A 17,232-nucleotide genomic window follows, 5' to 3' on the forward strand; every position below is an offset into this window, starting at 1 on the left:
CTGTAATAGACCACTACACTGTAAGACTAAAAAAGGGGTCAACTTATATAGCACAAATTTTCAAGACAAGAAATAGAAGTTAACATTGATGTATATATTGGAATATACTGGAGTAATTATAAAATAATATATGGGAGAAAATCACATAATAATTACTTTCTGGTCAATAAATTACTAAAATTATTAAAAACCAAAAAGAATCAATATTGATCAATGGGGGTTAGTAATTTAGTATTCAGCTGTTTATAGCCATTACTTTTTTTTCTATTAAATAGAAAAATTTATTAGCCTCTACATGTGCTTTTTTTCCCCCCTTCACATCTTTGATAGATACAATTTTTTTCTTACGATGTTTATTCAAATGTGAAAAATTTTCAAAATTTCAAATTTTCACTTGATGCGAAAATGCACATTGCCATAATTCCTTTAAAAACTTCTGATTCTGTTATTTTGAAAACATTTCCTGTTTTTAATCCAGTTTGATTTTAATGAATGCCATCATACCCTGAAATAAACATTAAAATGCTATTAGTCTAGAATTCTGCAAAAACTTAAAAATTATAAAACTGCTGTAACTATTTTAATTGAAGCAGATACAGTACAATTTCAAAATAACATGTTGATTAAAACTTCTCCCACAGATATAAAAAAGGGAGGGGGGGAAAGAAAGGTAAATTTGGTTAGTACAATTAACTAAAACAAGATTTGGTCCAGAAAATCCCATATACAATTACACATTATATACAGCATAATTCAAAAGACATGCAGCTAGCAGTACATTTTAAATTTTATTTCAATAATAATAATAAAAAAAAAAAATAATAAAATAATATAAATTTTGAAAGTGGCCAGCCTCCTTGATTGTAAGCAGAAGCTGTTTTCACCATGAGACTTTACACATGCTTTAACAGTTACTTCTGAAATTTTTGATTTGATATTGGCTTTTAATCCTCTCAACATGTGAAGTTCATAGCATATTCATTTTATGTAGCCCCAGAAATAAAAATCCAGGAAATTAAAATATGACAGAACCTCAAAATGTTCGATTAATTGTAATTGCTGACATTGGGTATTTATTCAAAAGTTAAGTTTATGAAAGTCTATTTTAAACTTTTGGTTATTATTCAAAGGAAGCAGTCAGCTATATTCTGTCATCTGTACACTGACCAGCAGTGTGTTTTCAAATCATCCCCAATGTGCACAAGCCCTGTCTGTTTTACCAAGTGAGTCAACAAAATGAAACTTGTGAAAAATTTATTTTCAATACTACTTTAATTATTCCTGACATTATTCCTCAACCATGTACAACCCTTTACTGGTTGTACATGGTTGAGTTTTTTGCCAAAAGCAATAGAAGTCAGAAAAGCTTTTGATACTGTTGCATGTAATAGACGACTGTATAAATTGGGCAGTGTGGTGTTGAGGGAAAGTTACTGCTATGGATAAAGGGATGGTTGAGTGAAAAGAGGTTGTCAATGGACACTGCTCTTCATGGACTAATGTTATCAGTGGAGTCCCCCAGGGTTTGGTAGTTAACACATTGTTGTTTTCTGTATTTATTAATGATACTGATGAGAGCATATCAGGCTTAATGTCTAAGTTTGCAGATGATACAAAGGTTGGCAGGATGATTTATGAGAGTAATGATGGTATGCTACTGTAACAAGATCTAGAAAAATTAGGCAGCTGGGCTGAGAAATGGCAATAGAGGTTTAATATTGACAAATGCAATGTACTGCATATATGTGTGGTACTACATTCAGGGTAGTGGAAAATGAAAAAGACCTGGGGATAATTGTACAGTCAGATATGAAATTTTCTGAGCAATGTGGACAGGCTGCCAGGACAGCACATGGGGTTTTGTCAATAATTTACAAGAATTTTGCTAGCAGGGATTAGGAGGTGATTATTACATTATATGAGGCAGTGGTCAGGCCACATCTTGAGTGCTGCATAAAGGTCTGATAAATTAAAATTGAGGAAGGATTGTTGCAGAATAGATATGCAGAAGTTTATCTTTAGCCAATGGGTTGATTGCTGGAACAAATTTCTGTCTGATGTCGTGGAAGTGGATAGCTTGAACAAATTTAAGGAAAAACTAGAAAAACTGCTGGAGGGGATGGATAAGTAAAATGGGAAGTTTTTTTTTTTTTTTTTCTGATGCTATATAAGCTTGCTTTCTTGCATCATTTGCCAAAATTAATAAGTCTATTCCTCCAGCACCTTATCACTTTGATGAGAACAACCATTTTGGAATAAAGATATGCTTACAGTACAGTTTTTTGTACTAAGTGTTTTATGAATGGGTTTGGTATCATGCTTCGGAATATGCAAGATTTGTGCTCTTCGATAATTAGAGAACTCAAAAAAGTTTCTCAGTGCCATGAATTTTAAATACAGCATTAGAGTGACATAATGCAGTCACTGAATCTTGAAAAACAAAGCTACTAAAACTGCTCCTTTTACACAGTCACTTTGTAAACAGCTTCTTGAATCCATTTAAGTGATCAGAAAAAAAATTTCAGTGTGATATATTCATCACAGCTTGATACTATGGATGAATACACTAAGGTTAATCTAAGTCTATATCAGCACACATACAAATGTCCTAATCAGCCTTCTACTAAATACTGGGTTAACTGCCTCATTATCAATGTGTTGAATAAATAAATTTTATTATGTTACCTTTATTTTCATTAAAAAAAATAAAATAAAATAAACTTTCTGTTTATACTCCAGCACGACAACCAAGTCAGAAGAGTTTACAATAAATCGTCAATACAAATATTTATCGTATTTAGTAGTCATGGGCTTGAACCCCGGTCTACTCAAGGAACGCGTGCTATGCACTCTCGCTCCTGACCACTGGACTACGTTAGGCAAACTCAAAACATAAGAGATTCACAGTAGAATGGTTTCTTTTTTTTTTTTTTTTTTGTGACAAGGCAATCAAGGCTGTGAGGGGCCAATGTTTTATGTCTGTAAACTGTGTGTATTCTGTGGTTAGTGTGCATGTTTTGTTGGAAGAAAAACATGAGTCTCTAGACAGGCACAACTCTTGCCTAAGATCAACCAGTTTGAAAACCCAAAATAAGTCCATAAAACTTTCCTCATCTTGATAGAATTTGAACCCAGATCTTTTCCACACAGCTGGAACAGTGATTGCAACCACTGTGCTACTGAGGAGAATAAACTGGTTCAAAGAAAAATTGTTTGTTTGTTTGTTTGTTATTTGGTTTTTAGGAGCATTAGCAACTAAGGCCATATTGCTCCGGGATATGCAGTGGTCATTCCCTGACCTTTCCGCATCCTCCGTATTTGGTGGTGACGGGCTCGAACCCCGGTCTAATCAAGAAGCATGTGCTACGCACTGCTGCTCCTTCCCACCTGGCTACGGAGGCGCCTCAAAGAAAAATTCTGTGTAAGTTAGTGTTCAAACTTTTTTTGCATTGAGCAGTGCATTTCATTTTATTCCATACTTCAAAATAACTAACTGCGTCTAGGAGTCCAGAACAAAGTTAAGGTGGAGGAACAGAGGAGGGAAAATAGCTGTGGTAAGTGCAGGATATATACACCGATGAGCCAAAACATTATGACCAACTACCTAATATGATGTTGGTCCTCCACATGCAGCCAAAACATCTCATACCCGGTGAGGCACGGACGCTACAAGATTTCTAAATGTGTCTTGTGGTATCTGATACCAACAAGTAACCAGTAGATCTTTTCATCTCCTGTAAGGTTCATGGTTGAGATGCCGCAGATCGGAGTTGCTGTTCCAACACAAATCACAGATTCTCGATGGGATTGATGTCTGGGGAATTTGGACGCCAGGGCAATACCTGGAAGTCTTCCTCATGTTCCGCAAACCAGACTTGAACAATCCAGGCAGCATAGCATTGCACAATATTCTGCTGAAAGATGACACCACCAGAGGGGAAGACCATTGCCATGAAAGGGTGTACCTGGTCAGCAATGATGTTTAGGTGTTTGGGTTGCCTGAGCGGAGCCCGGAGTTTTCCCCATTAGTGTGATGTTTAGGTAGGTGGCAGATGTCAGAGTGCCCGGCATGTGGATGACTGGACCCAGTGTATCCCAGCAGAACGTTGCTCAACGCATGACACCACCGCCGCCGTCTTGTTTTCGTTCCACAGTGCAGCCAGGTGCCATCACTTCCCCAGGTAAACAATGCACGTGTACCCGGCCATTCACATGGTGCAATGGGAAATGTGATTCATTGGACCAGACGACCTTCTTCCAACCACCCAAGATCCAGTTTCGATGCTTGTGTGCCCACTGTAGGCACTGTCGCCGGTGAACCGTGATTACGTAACCCCATTTCCAGCAAGGTTCGATGTACTGTGTTTTGTGACACATTACTCCAGTCACCAGCATTCTAATTGCCGGTGAGTTGTGCCACAGTCGCCCTTCTGTTGCCATGTACCATCCGGGAGAGCCTTTGCTCACCTAGAGCATCTATGAGCAGTGGTTGTCCAACATCTCACCGGCAGTTTGCAGGTTCCCCCCCTCCCTCGGACCACTTTTAGTAGGTACTAACCACAGCTGATTGCAAGCACCCCACCAGCCGTGCCGTTTCGAATATGTTCTGACCCAGTCGTCTGCCCATTACAATTTAGCCTTTGTCAAACTCGCTTAAGTCCACTACCTTTCCCATCTGAAGAACAAGAGTAACACTGATTAACGGAGCTCAGTATCAGGTGTTTTTTTATACTGTGTCCTGACCCGCACTGTAGTTCACCTAAGTTGTTATTCAAATTGAAGCAGTTGCTTCGATTTGCATAACTCGCTGGTCATAATGTTTTGGCTCATCGGTGTATGCTGATTGGAGTGTTTCTAAATTTGAACTGAGAAACCATATATCAGATAATCACATCTGTAAATTGCATGTATAATAGGTCTGTTTGCAATCCTGTCAGAGGAAATCCTACAAATTTGCCTGAAACTGGCTAAACACAGCCTTGAAGAAAAAGGTCCTTTAAGAAATTCCTCCAGTAATTGATGGATTTGAATCTAGATCTTTCCATACGGGTGCAAAGCATAAGAATATTATTTATTATAAATTGTCTGTATTTTATGGTCAGTTTTTCTGTTTCACAGGATGAAAAATCTATACAATGTTCATCCAAGAAACCTGGCTGCAGTATACACTGCTACACACCTTTTTAATAAGAGAGAGCTCAACAAAATAGGATTCTGTACAAATTGGGCTAATTCTGAAAGGAGATCCATATTCAAGTAAAAAGGTGGACTGGAATACCTATTAAGTCAGCAAAAGACTGAATTACTAAAGTTTAATACTTTTTGCAAGATGGATATGTAATTTGGTGCTCTGCTTCTATGTGTTTTTAAAAGTAGTGAAATTCCCCTATTTTGGATTTATTTCGTGATTCTAAGATCCCTAGGTGACGGTGAGTCACCTAGGGATCTTAGAAATATTATTTTGTGCTGAACTTCTAAGGCGTTTTGGATATATAGCTGTTTTAAATTTTTGTCTTGTGCTGCCAACTCCAACAGATGACAGCAAGCTAGCACCATATAGGTTTGGCCATTGTTTTGAATTGGAATTTTGAATTTGATGAAAACAAATGTTGTGAATAGCTTTAGGAAGCTTGAATTGTGCTTAGTATCTCTTTAGGACTTCTGATTTTGCCTCATATTTTTTAGAATGATGTGCCTTACCATTTTTGAGTATTGTGGAGAAATGTTTTTGTCTTCAATAATTATCTTTCCTGAAGGTGGCCATTGCTTTTTCCTCGTTTGTTGAGAACAAAGGGCATTGTCTGGAACTGCTGATTGTTTGTAATTAATTAACTTTGTTAGGAGATTAATTGGTGATGTCATAATTAATGATTATTAATAGAGATCACTGATATAAGGGTTTTAGCTTTGAATATTTTATAATGACTGATTAATGTGGAAATTAAGGGTAAGTACCATGTGGCCACTAAAGAATAAGCTTCATCTGGGTTCTTAATGCAAATCAATAGTGACAGTAGTTTGAACTTAGGTTTTTCAGGAGAAGCCAACTGTTTTCAGTAGAAATCAGGAGAATCCAATAATTATCAGTAGACAGCTCACTGTAAGTTCAAACTTTCAACCCAACTGGGCAAAACACTTAGTATTGAGCTCCTACGAAGAATCAAGCTCTTCTTCAGAAGAGCCCTATGACTCTGAGCTCCTTGTCTCACCTGTCAGGAAGTAAATCAAGAAGGAGACCAAGAGAAGGTCCTGGACCCATCCCCTCTCCTCCTCCAAACAACTGTCTCCAGAAGCTAAAAACCAGCAGGATCCTTACTACTGATCCACCCAAGTCTCCCTCAGCTGAGCTAGACTTTAGCATTTCAACCCGTTGCTGCCTCCATTCTGGAATCTCTTGCCTTGGCAACCTTTGTTCCACATCTTCCAGCTCTCTATCCAGTCAAGCAGCCCTCAGATCCCAATCAGAGCAATCTAACTGACAGTTCCAACTGCCACAAATTCATCACTAGCTGAAACAGGGATGGCCTCTCATGTTGAGTCCCCACATCCAATCCTGGCCCCACTGGTTTCTCACACTCTCGCTCCATCTTCTGCCACAGTACCTGGGGCTCCTCTTCTTTCCTCGGATGAACTGATTGCTTTGGGCCTTCTGTCTTCTAGCAGACTTTCTATCTCTGATACCACTTTGGTCTCTGGGCTGGACTCCAACGATGCAGCCTCACTCCACTAAGTCTCCATGCCGCATAAGGGTCTGGAAAACTGTCTGAACCAGGAAACAAACAGATTCACTAGATCTGCTGCTAACTCCATTCAGGAGATGTGGGACAACAGAGTCAATAGCCACAGCCCTCCTTATTGAAAATTCTAAGCTGAAGACTGCTAATGAGGAACTTTCCTCTCGCACGGTTATCTTGGAGCAAGTCCTTGGTACCATCTCCAAGTTACTCTTGCCCTCAGTTGAAGGCCCAGAGTCTGTCCAGATGATCAAGAAGAAATAGAGTGGGCTCCCACCAAAATACTATGCTTCTGTCCCGTAGTCAGCACACTCATTCCCCATCAGCAACCACAAGCAATTCTCCAGAGGACACAAGCCACTCGAAAGGAGCAGCACATCCTCCTATTGCATGCATCGGAAGACTCCCAACTTAAGATAAGCGGGGAGGTTAAAGATCTGGTCCAATCCACCCTAAAGAAAGACTTTAACTCACTAAAAGTTAAATCGCTATGTGCCATTTGCAACCTAGGAGTCCTCCTGGAAGCCACCAACAAGGAAGATCTGACCTCAATCTCCACAGCACCTGAACTGCAGGCCTGGTGTGTCCAGCAACCCAACTAAATGCTCAGATCCATCAATCCTTGTTTATGACGTGTCCAATACCACCACTGATACAGAACTCCTGGAGGACCTCCTGTTTAACAAAAACCTAGATGAGTTTGATATCTCTTTTGAAGAGATGAAACAAGAGACTGTGTTCAGGTTCTCTACAAAGGCTCGCTTGTTTGTGGCATCACACCGCATCATTATAGTGTCCCCCAGACTCAAGAACATCATGTCACATGACAATCTTCCTGGGCTGTAGTGCTCACCAATTCAGACCCTTCACAGTGCTAACAAAGTGTTTCTTGTGTCTTGGCTTTGGGCATATATCACAGCATTGCACCTACTTCTCTCCTATGCATGGACACTGTGCTGCAGTGGACATGTGCTCGCTGAATGCTCACACAGGGATGAAAGCACTTGCTGTGCTAACTGCAAAAGGAGAAAGAAAGAGCATGGCCACTTGGTCAGAGATGTGGCCTGCCCAGAATACCTGGCAAGATTAAGGACTGCTGATAGATGAACCTGTCCCAATCCTCCCACAGCAACAGTCAATGATAGGCCACAACCACTCCCAACAGATCCAGTCTCAACAAACTCTAGGAACAAGAATCCCTTTACAAAACTTAGAATAATGCAAATAAATGGTCACCAGTGCAGCTGCTGACAAAATTAGAAAGGCGGCAGGAGAACATGCAATAGATATAATCTCCATCCAAGAGCCCTATGCCTGCAGAACTCTGATGTCTGACAGTGCTAAGTTATGGGTTATTCCATATATGCAAAAGTCATCCAATCTACCACAAAGGACCCAAAATCTTGTATTGTGGTACTTAATGGAAACCTCAGTGTACTGGTGATCCATGGATTATGCACAAAATTTGCAACCTGTATTCAGATAACATTCTACTTGCACTCATTCTATCTAATATCCCTATACTGCTCACCATCTATGGATATTGAAGAGTCACTCTGCTTTATTGAGCACGCATCGGACCTTCTTGGTTCTAAAGCTATCATCATCATCATCACCTCTGATGTTAATGCGAAATCCCCACTCTGGCACTCCCTGGCTTCGGACCCTCGAGGACTTTTCCTGGAAGACTTGCTCCCGTCTAGGGATCTTACCACCCACAATCAGCCTGGCCAGCTAACAACCTTCTGCAGTCCATCAGGTCAGCCCAACATCGATATTACAGTTTTGAACAAGGAACTTAGAACAGAGGTCAGTAAATGGACTGTCATTCCGGAATGGGCACTCAGTGACCATAGAGTGATCTATTCAACCTCTGCTTGAACTTGAAAGACTCAACATACATGAATCGGACCCCGGACTTTGGTAGGTTCTCCACCAAAACAGTTAACTGGACCGCTTTTGATGACACCATCCAGAATGACTTCCCTGATTCAAACATCCAGAGCCTGGAGCACATCTTAGCAGTTGAACTGGGATACAAGATTCAGAATTCTTTATCCAAATTGTGCTAAGACCTTGTGCCTGGTGGACAGCTGAACTAAACAAACTCAGGAAAGACACCCATGGTACCAGGAGGGAAGTCCAACACCATCGACTGCCCCCCATGTCGAACGTTTTCACGCTGCCTACCTGACAAAGAAGAAGAACGAATATACCATGGCTATTGCTGTGTGGAAAAGGGAAACCTGGAATGGATTTGTCAGAGACTCAGGTAATGCTAACCTATGGGGCCTCCTCTACAAAATCACGAGGGGCAAAACCCATGTCCCAAAAATCTATGGATTAATTACCATCAACTGGGAAGACTCAATCAATGAGATACTAGATAAACTATTCCCCCAGATGACGTATCAGCAGATATGCCAGAACACACGACAATCAGAAGAAACAATGCTAACTATATAGCATCCAACAGCACTAACCCTTTTACCCCACAAGAACTTGACACAGCTATGATGAAAATTAAAATCTAAATAAATGTCTGGGCCCTGACTTAATCAAGTATGTGTTTATTCAAAGATTTTATTAATTAAAACCCAACCTACTGCTACTCCTGTTTAACAAATGCCTCCTGGAGTCAAAATTTCCGAAGTACTGGAAGGAAGCACTCCTTCGACTTATACCTAAACCAAACAAGCCACCAATGGAGCCAAGATATTTTAGGCCAACCTAGGCAAAATCCTGGAACACCTCATGATCCCGAGGACTGTCAACTTATTCCAATCACAAGATCTTATTTCCCCAGCACAATATGATTTCACGCCCGGTCACTCCTGAGAAGATGCTCTCTTCGACTTGGTTCTTCAACTAGAAACATCTAAGTCAAAGTATGAGCTTGCTGTTTGTGTTGACTTTGAGGAGAGCATTCGACAAAGTTTGGTGGGAGAGTGCACTGGAATGTCTCTGATCAGCCAGCTGCTCCTCACAACTCTACTGGGGCTGACCAGAAACTACTTTTCTGAAAGGTCTGTTATGGTCAAAACAAAGCATCAGCATGTCACCTTTTGCGCCTCCGAGCCAGGTGGAAAGGAGCAGCAGTGCATAGCACATGCTTCTTGATTAGACCGGGGTTCAAGCCTGTCACCACCAAATACGGAGGATGCGGAAAGGTCAGTGAATGACCACCGCATATTCCCGGAGCAATATGGCCTTATTTGCTAATGCTCCTAAAAACCAAAAAACAAACAAACAATAACAGCACGTCACCAGACCAGTCTTTCGGGGGTGCCTTCAAGGATCTGTTCTGGGACCCCTGATCTGGAACGCAGTCTTACAAGATTGGCTCAGCCAATCTTGTAAGACTGCATTCCAGATCAGGGGTCCCAGAACAGATCCTTGTAAGATCATTTTAATGCGCCAAGGTCACTGCATTTGCTGATGACCTTACCACTGTTGTTTCAGGACACTCAAGACTTGCTCTGGACGATACTGCTAACCTCTTACTAACCTTACCCGCTGGGATAAGACTAACAAACTGCATATCAATCCTCACAAGACAAATATGATGATCTTTAAAACCAAAACTGGATTTTCGGTGGCCCCCCCCCAGGTCAAGATAGACGGAATATGATTCCCCTGGTGACAGACCAGAGTCCTTGGGGGTCATCATTGATCACAGGCTATCCTTCCTACTACACTTGCAACATTTATATTCCAAAATCAGAAAATTCTCTGCCTCAATTGTCAGAATCTCCAGATGCGACTGGCGTCTCTCTAATTGTACCCTGCAGTTATACTATAGAGCAGTTTTCTTACCTATCACCACCTATGCTGCAGGTGCATGGTTTCATCAAGCGACCAATTGCAAAATCAAAAAGAAGCTTAACTCCATGCAGAGAAGCATTATTCTTGCTACCCATCGTGCTCATAGAACTGTGTCAATGGCAGCATTGCAAGTAATATCTGGAAACATCCCCCCCCCCCTGGATCTCTTCTTCATCTATAGAGGACTTATCTACCGCCTGAAGAAAAGGATCCCAACTGAAATACAGGATATCCAACTCAACCTGGACAGTGATACCAAACAGGAAAGGGCTTGTTGCCATAATGAGCTAATTAGTATCTGGCAGACTAGATGAGACACGACCACAAAAAGACTTGTTACAAGAACATTTATACTGGATGTCACATTAGTAACCAGAAAAGTGTTCAACAAGTGGTTCTCCTTCAGCACGGAGACCTTTCTGGTCACAGGAACGGGTTCCTTAACTAGAAACTCTACCAACTAGGTCTACTAAATATAGATTTCTGTTTCTGTGGGTCTGTCGAGATTGAGCATATCTACTCTTTGAATGTACTATCTATGAGGACCATAGACAACAACTCCTGGCAGCAATTTTGGGATTTTCTCCTGATCAAGTAGAACTCCTGGTACAATCCCAAAAGAACTGAGGTGCACTACAGCATTTTGTGGCTGAGGTATTCAAGCGTAGGAGGAGGATCATCCTAGCAGCTTCTGCAAATCAGTAAGTGGCTGTTTGGCTTAATGCCAACTACTTCTTTCATCTCATACAGGAAGAAATGAGTTGTCTTCTTTTTTTTCTCCCCCCCTCTCTCTCCTCCTCCTCTTCTTCTTCTCACACTCTGCTCTGTGTGGGAAGTGTTTCCTGATCTGGAGTAGCCCTAGCACTCCCCTGCTAGTCTTTCTCTATCTGTCCTGTGCGGGATGAAAACTTTTTTTTTTTTTTTTTATCTCTATCATTCTGTATGCTAGCATCCCGGATGACACTCTCTTCCTTGACCAGATTGCAGGATTTAACTTCTTTTCTTTTTCTATTTTTCTTTTTTCTTTTTTGCGTTCTGCCTTGGGCTGGGGCTCCACAGACCAGGCTAGCTACTCTCTTACCCTGTTTTTTTTTTTTTTGTGTTGTGTTGTTGTTCTAGCAATCCATCCTGGATTGGGGTTTACCTGGGCCAGGGAAGTCCTCCTCTTTTCTCCTTCCCTCTCTTCATCTTATACAAGTTTTGCTTTTCCTCCCTGGGAAACTTGTCCCCAGGGAGGAGGGTGTGCAGATAGTTTGGGAGGCCTTGCCTTCCTGTGGCTAGGGACGAGTACCTGGAGGTGGTTGTCCATATGATCACTGCTTCCAGGTGGCCAAAACACATCACAATACAGAACACACACACAAGCTCACAAACAGTTTTTCTTTCTTGTCACTTTCTCCTGTGTGGGATGAAAAATTTGTGCTTGAGTCAAATACTTCAAGACTAAACAGTTATTAACACGATAACCCCATGCACCTGCAGCATAACAAATTATTGGTATAAAAATACACTCGTAGTATAAGTTTAAAGTTGAGGGTTTAATTCCCCAGGAAATTGGGTAGGGGGATTTCAGTGAAACAGCCCCCATTGTGAACAGTTGTTGTTTTGGCTGATCAATGCAGTTTTGCCTGGTCTTTGCCAACTAGATTCTTCCCCTCTGTTGTGAAATGGGAGGGACTTATTTCTTTCCATTCTGCCAACAGTACAGCAAGCAAAGGAGTTTTTGAATCTGAATTTCTAATCCAAGAAAGGATACAGCTGAACCTCGAAAACTGATGTCCTGTTTCCCCACAGTCACTAACAAAAAATTTGTAAAATTAATTATAATATGAATATGTTTCTGTCTGTCTCTCTCTCTTTTTTTTGATTTAACTGTTTTTTCATTTTTATGCAATATGAAAAGTAAAAAAAAATTAATATTATTGATTGATCAATTTTAATTTAAAGTTAACTATTGCATTATTACTACTGACAAGTAGAAAATTTAATAAAAATTTTCTTAACACATCATTTAATTATTATTATTATTATTATTTTTTTTTTTTTGCAGGGATAAATGGTGCAGGTCTGGTTTGGGTGCAGTTCCAGTTACAGGTCTAATACAGTGGACCTGCATAGGACTCTACCTCAGCCTGAAGAGATAGCTTGTTTTTCTGCAGTCACCACTAAGATTGACCAAATTACCATGAGCTATACAAGGTGGTTACTTTGAACTTTAACAATACAGCCACTCCCTGATTAACGTAAGGGTTGTGTTCCGCGGAACTCAATGTAAGTCAGAATTTCCCCCATGCTTGTGCAGTACTTGCAACTGTGTTCGCTGAATTGATTGAATCAAAAAAGAAATGTTCGACGAACATGTAAATAGAATTATTTATTGTATTTATTTAATTTTTTATCTCATGCGCAGGAAAAATTACGAAAGCATGCAATTTAAAAAATTTCTAAATTATAAAAAAAGAGAGGAGACAGGCATAACGTCAGTAAGTTTCACCTCTTGAGCATCATTGCCAGAATCGATGTCTTCAGCTGATAAATATGCCACTGTGGAGGTTGACGGCTGTGGAGATTTAAAAGGGATCGGCCGCTCAACCTTACGAAAGAACATATTAATGGCTGACTGGATGGTGGCTTTTTTCTTTTCATCGTAGATCTCTTTGTAGGAAGCATATCATTCAACCCTCTGTTAACTTTTAAGAGTCATTTGCTGTCAGGATCCATCTTCTGAAACCTCACTATTGCCGATGCAATTTCACGAAAAGCCACTGCCATGTCTCTGGTGATGAAGCATCTCAGCTCCTCATTTGGTTCATCTTGAGCTTTGTCAGCATTTTCTTCTTTCACTATTGCTGCCTGCAAGTCAATAAGTTCTTTGTTAGATAATTGCTTCTCTTCTTCCTCTATTAACTCCTCCACGTCTTCGGCAACAAGATGTGGAGGACAACAAGACATGGACCTTTCCCTTCATCATTGTAATACGTAAATAGGAATGAAGAGAAGTTTCTGAAAATTTGTTTTTTTATATGATTGACGATTTCAGTGAAGGGGAAAACATTTCATCATAATAACGTAAAAAAGCACACAATTGTAGTTATCGGTATTATTGCAAATGCAATAAGATCGAGTTTACTATCCATTTATAATTCGTTGTCCTAACAGAAAAGTTCAATAAACCGGAAAGTGCAAATTGTTTTTATTGTGTTTTGGTCGTGACCTCCAGAAATGTGCTTTAGAAAAATATCACAAAGGTGTTCAAAATTGATTCTTCTAATGGAACATATGATAACGATGAAAGGATAGTGCAATTTCCTTTATAAAAATGACCTTTTAGAGAGATAAATATCTTAGTAGTGTAGCGATCAACTTCCAAGGACTTGGAACGAATTACAAAAAAAAAAAATGTTATTGGGTTCAACATTATGATATTTTCAAAATACCTCCATTTATCCCTACAGATGCAAAAATACGTTTCCATATTTTTTTCAGTTTGCATCAGCCGGCAAAAACCTTGTAAAGTGTAATTTGCATAAGTCGAGTATTATGTAAGTCGTGGAGTTGCTGTATGTGTAAATGCCATAGAAATGCATTCACCATCAGATTATTTATGGATGACTATAGCCTCAAAGGCCCAGAGTATGAGTCACAGCTCAGCATTCATCTAAAGTGAGTGACCACCAAGTGCAATGTGAATTATTACAGTCATTAACAATGCCAAATCAGTCTATTTGACCTTCGGGGTAAGGGCAGGAGAAACATGGCCCCCTCCCTCAGTCACCGGTACAACATAAAAGGACCCATCTTTAAGAAGATATATCCCCAAATACTGATAAGCCATGTATATCAAATTGAAAGAATAATCACATTCCAGTTACACAAGTAGCAATATAAATGAAAAACGATTACTAACTGAACAATGTCAAGTGAGTGTGGAGGGTATAATACATACTTTTTAACAACTTGAACTACATCTTCGTCATTAAGAACATGATCTTTTCCAACGTTCTGTGGATTATGCTTAACTGAAGAACCCCATACAAGAGCACTGTAAAAAGAACATAATAAATGATAGAATTAAAAAAAAAAAGTTAAATAGTGCATGCAGTGCATTACATTTCAAGCACATCTGATTTTTTTGCTTAAATTAATTTTTAAAATTTTTTTGTGAATATAGACATATAGACAGAAAAGAGCCTAAAAAAAGTATATGAGAGAAGAGTGATAAAAATTATATATGTAGTTGTAATCAAACCGAATGTTCTATAAAGACAATCTTAGTAATTACTGTATTTCTTCGATTCTAAGATGCACTTTTTTCCCCTATAAACGTCTCTAAAAACAGGGTGCGTCTTAGAATCGATGGTGTCTTACAATTGCAGTTTTTTTTTAATTTTTTCACGCTTTGCACAGCACCATCACACGTTTTGTTTTTATGTGGAAACTCCGCCTCCAAGTTTGGCCATTATCGCATTCTCCAATTCCATTCGAGAATAAAGTGGCATGGGTGATTTTTTTTTTTTTTTTTTTTTTAAAGTAAATCCCAAACACGAGAGGTATTACAACCTATAGTACATAGTACTGTGCTTGGGTTGGAGATTGAGAATACGAAAGAAGATATTTGTTGACATTGGACTTGAACTTCTGTAGACTGTAATTTTCAGGAAATACCTATGAAGGAAGGTTATTCCAGAAAACGGCAGTTGAATGAATAAACGAGGAAGATGAAAAGTTGGTTCTGTGAGTTTGAAGTTGGACAGTAAATGGATGTTGGCTGGTGGCGGCACATGTTCGGACTGTTTTGAAAGAGAGAGTGGGAATTATAGAAGCCAATTCAGAAGAACAGTGCCCATGGAAATATCTGTAGAAGAGGCATGCAGCAGAAACAGTACATCTATGAGACTGCGAGTGGAGAGATTTTGTTAGAGATGAATCATTAATTAACCTAACTGCCCTCTTCTGAATGGAATCAAGAAGCCTGAGAGAGGTTTTGGAAGCACAACCCCAGATGTGGGAACAATATTCCATGGCTGGGCGGATTTGCGATTTATACAGAGTGAGCAGCTGTTTGGAAGAAAAGTAACGCCGAGAGCGAAAGAGAAAAGCAAGTTTTTCAGATGCAGAGGAAGCAATATTTGTAATGTGCTTGTGCCAAGAGAGATTAGAAGTCATGGTAATCCCCAAAAGAGATATATCATTTTGCCTAGAAATCGGAGTGTCACTAAACATAAGCATAGGAGCAGAAGAATCCTTTTTGTGAGATATAAGACAAGACTGAGTTTTAGAAGGGTTGAAATCAACCAAGTTGTCTTTGCCCCACTGGAGAATTACCTGAAGATCGGCATTTAAGGAATTGATAGCAGATTTTCGAGAAGTTGAAGCTGATTGAGCAGGACAAGGTTTCCCAAAATGGAAAGTGGGATGCAATGTGCTATCATCAGCAAAACTATGGATAGGATTTCCAGTCAATGGAAGAAGGTCATTAATATACAAGAGGAAAGAGTGGGAGAAAGAACTGAACCTTGGGAGACACTGGCATTAGTGGAGAAGTTAGAAGACAGAGACATCTACCATCACCCTCAATGAGCAATCAGAGAAAACTGGATAACCAATTACTAAAACAAGTTGGCAAACCATAAGATGGAAGCTTGTTTAGAAGACCTTTATGCCAAACACGATCGAAAGCCTGTGAGATGTCAAGAGCAACTACTTGTGTTTCACCAAACCTTTCCATTGAATTAGTCCATAAATGGGTAACATAAGCCAGAATATCACCAGTGGATCGACACTGACGGAATCCATACTGGTGACCGTTGATCAGACGGAAGGTTTCTAGGCAGTTTAAGAGTTGGCGGTTAATTGATTTCTCCATTACTTTAGAAAGAGTAGAAGTAATTGCAATGGGACGATGATTGGATGGGAGGGATGTCACCCTTTTTAGGAACTGGCTGGATATGAGCAAATTTCCAAGCAGAAGGAAAAACACCTTTGGAATAAGACAGTGAAAAAACAGGTGGCAAAGAATAGGAGTAAGTTCAGGAGCACAGGTTTTGAGAACAAGTGGAGATATACTATCAGGACCTGGAGCTTTCTTAACATCAAGATTCATCAAAATTCTTCTGATATCCTTTTGACAGAAGACCACAGGAGGCACTGAATGGACCATGTTGGGAATGGTGGGAAGTGTTTTACCAAGATCATTAATACATGAGTTGAAAGAAAAATGGGATGCTAGCAGGTCAGCTTTAACCTTGGCTGAAGTGACAACAGAACCATCTGGTTTGTTTGGACAGAGGTGAGAGCGGAGATGGGCAAAAGTTGCAGCCAATAGCTTTGGCAAGAGACCAGAATGCTCGGCTACCATTAGGGCAAGAAGCAAGTTTTCTACTCTTAGCCTGTTCAAACTCTAGTTTGGACTGATTAATAACTGCTTTACAATTGTTGCGAGCTTTGGTGTAGGCAGAAAATGAAACTAAAGAATTAGAAACAAGCCAATTATGATATGCAATGTTCTTCTCCTGAACAGTCTTAGCACATTTATTGGAAAACCAAGGTTTAGATAAAGGACGAGATTTTAAAGTGGAGTGTGGGATAAAGGATGCCATTCCTGCAAGAATAATTTCACTGACACGGTCTGAGCAAATGTTGACATCAGAAGTTTTGAAACAGTAATCCGACC

The 17,232-nt window shown here is 39.8% G+C and overlaps 1 protein-coding gene across 1 annotated transcript in view; it reads right to left on the bottom strand.

The window, feature by feature from the left end:
- Positions 1–295: 295 nt before the first annotated feature.
- The window catches only part of 128up (GTP-binding protein 128up), a 142,543-nt gene continuing 125,606 nt past the window's right edge, over positions 296–17,232 (bottom strand). Inside the window, exons 8-9 of the mRNA XM_090373569.1 lie at positions 14,506–14,601; positions 296–505 (exon numbers count right to left, since the gene is read on the bottom strand). Coding sequence (XP_090229695.1) covers positions 499–505; positions 14,506–14,601 — 103 coding nt within the window. The 3' untranslated portion in view covers positions 296–498. The remainder of the gene's footprint in view (positions 506–14,505; positions 14,602–17,232) is intronic.

The sequence above is a fragment of the Mastigoproctus giganteus genome, chromosome 5, assembly GCF_048544385.1.
Source record: "Mastigoproctus giganteus isolate SK-2022 chromosome 5, ASM4854438v1, whole genome shotgun sequence".
Lineage (NCBI taxonomy): Eukaryota > Metazoa > Arthropoda > Arachnida > Uropygi > Thelyphonidae > Mastigoproctus > Mastigoproctus giganteus.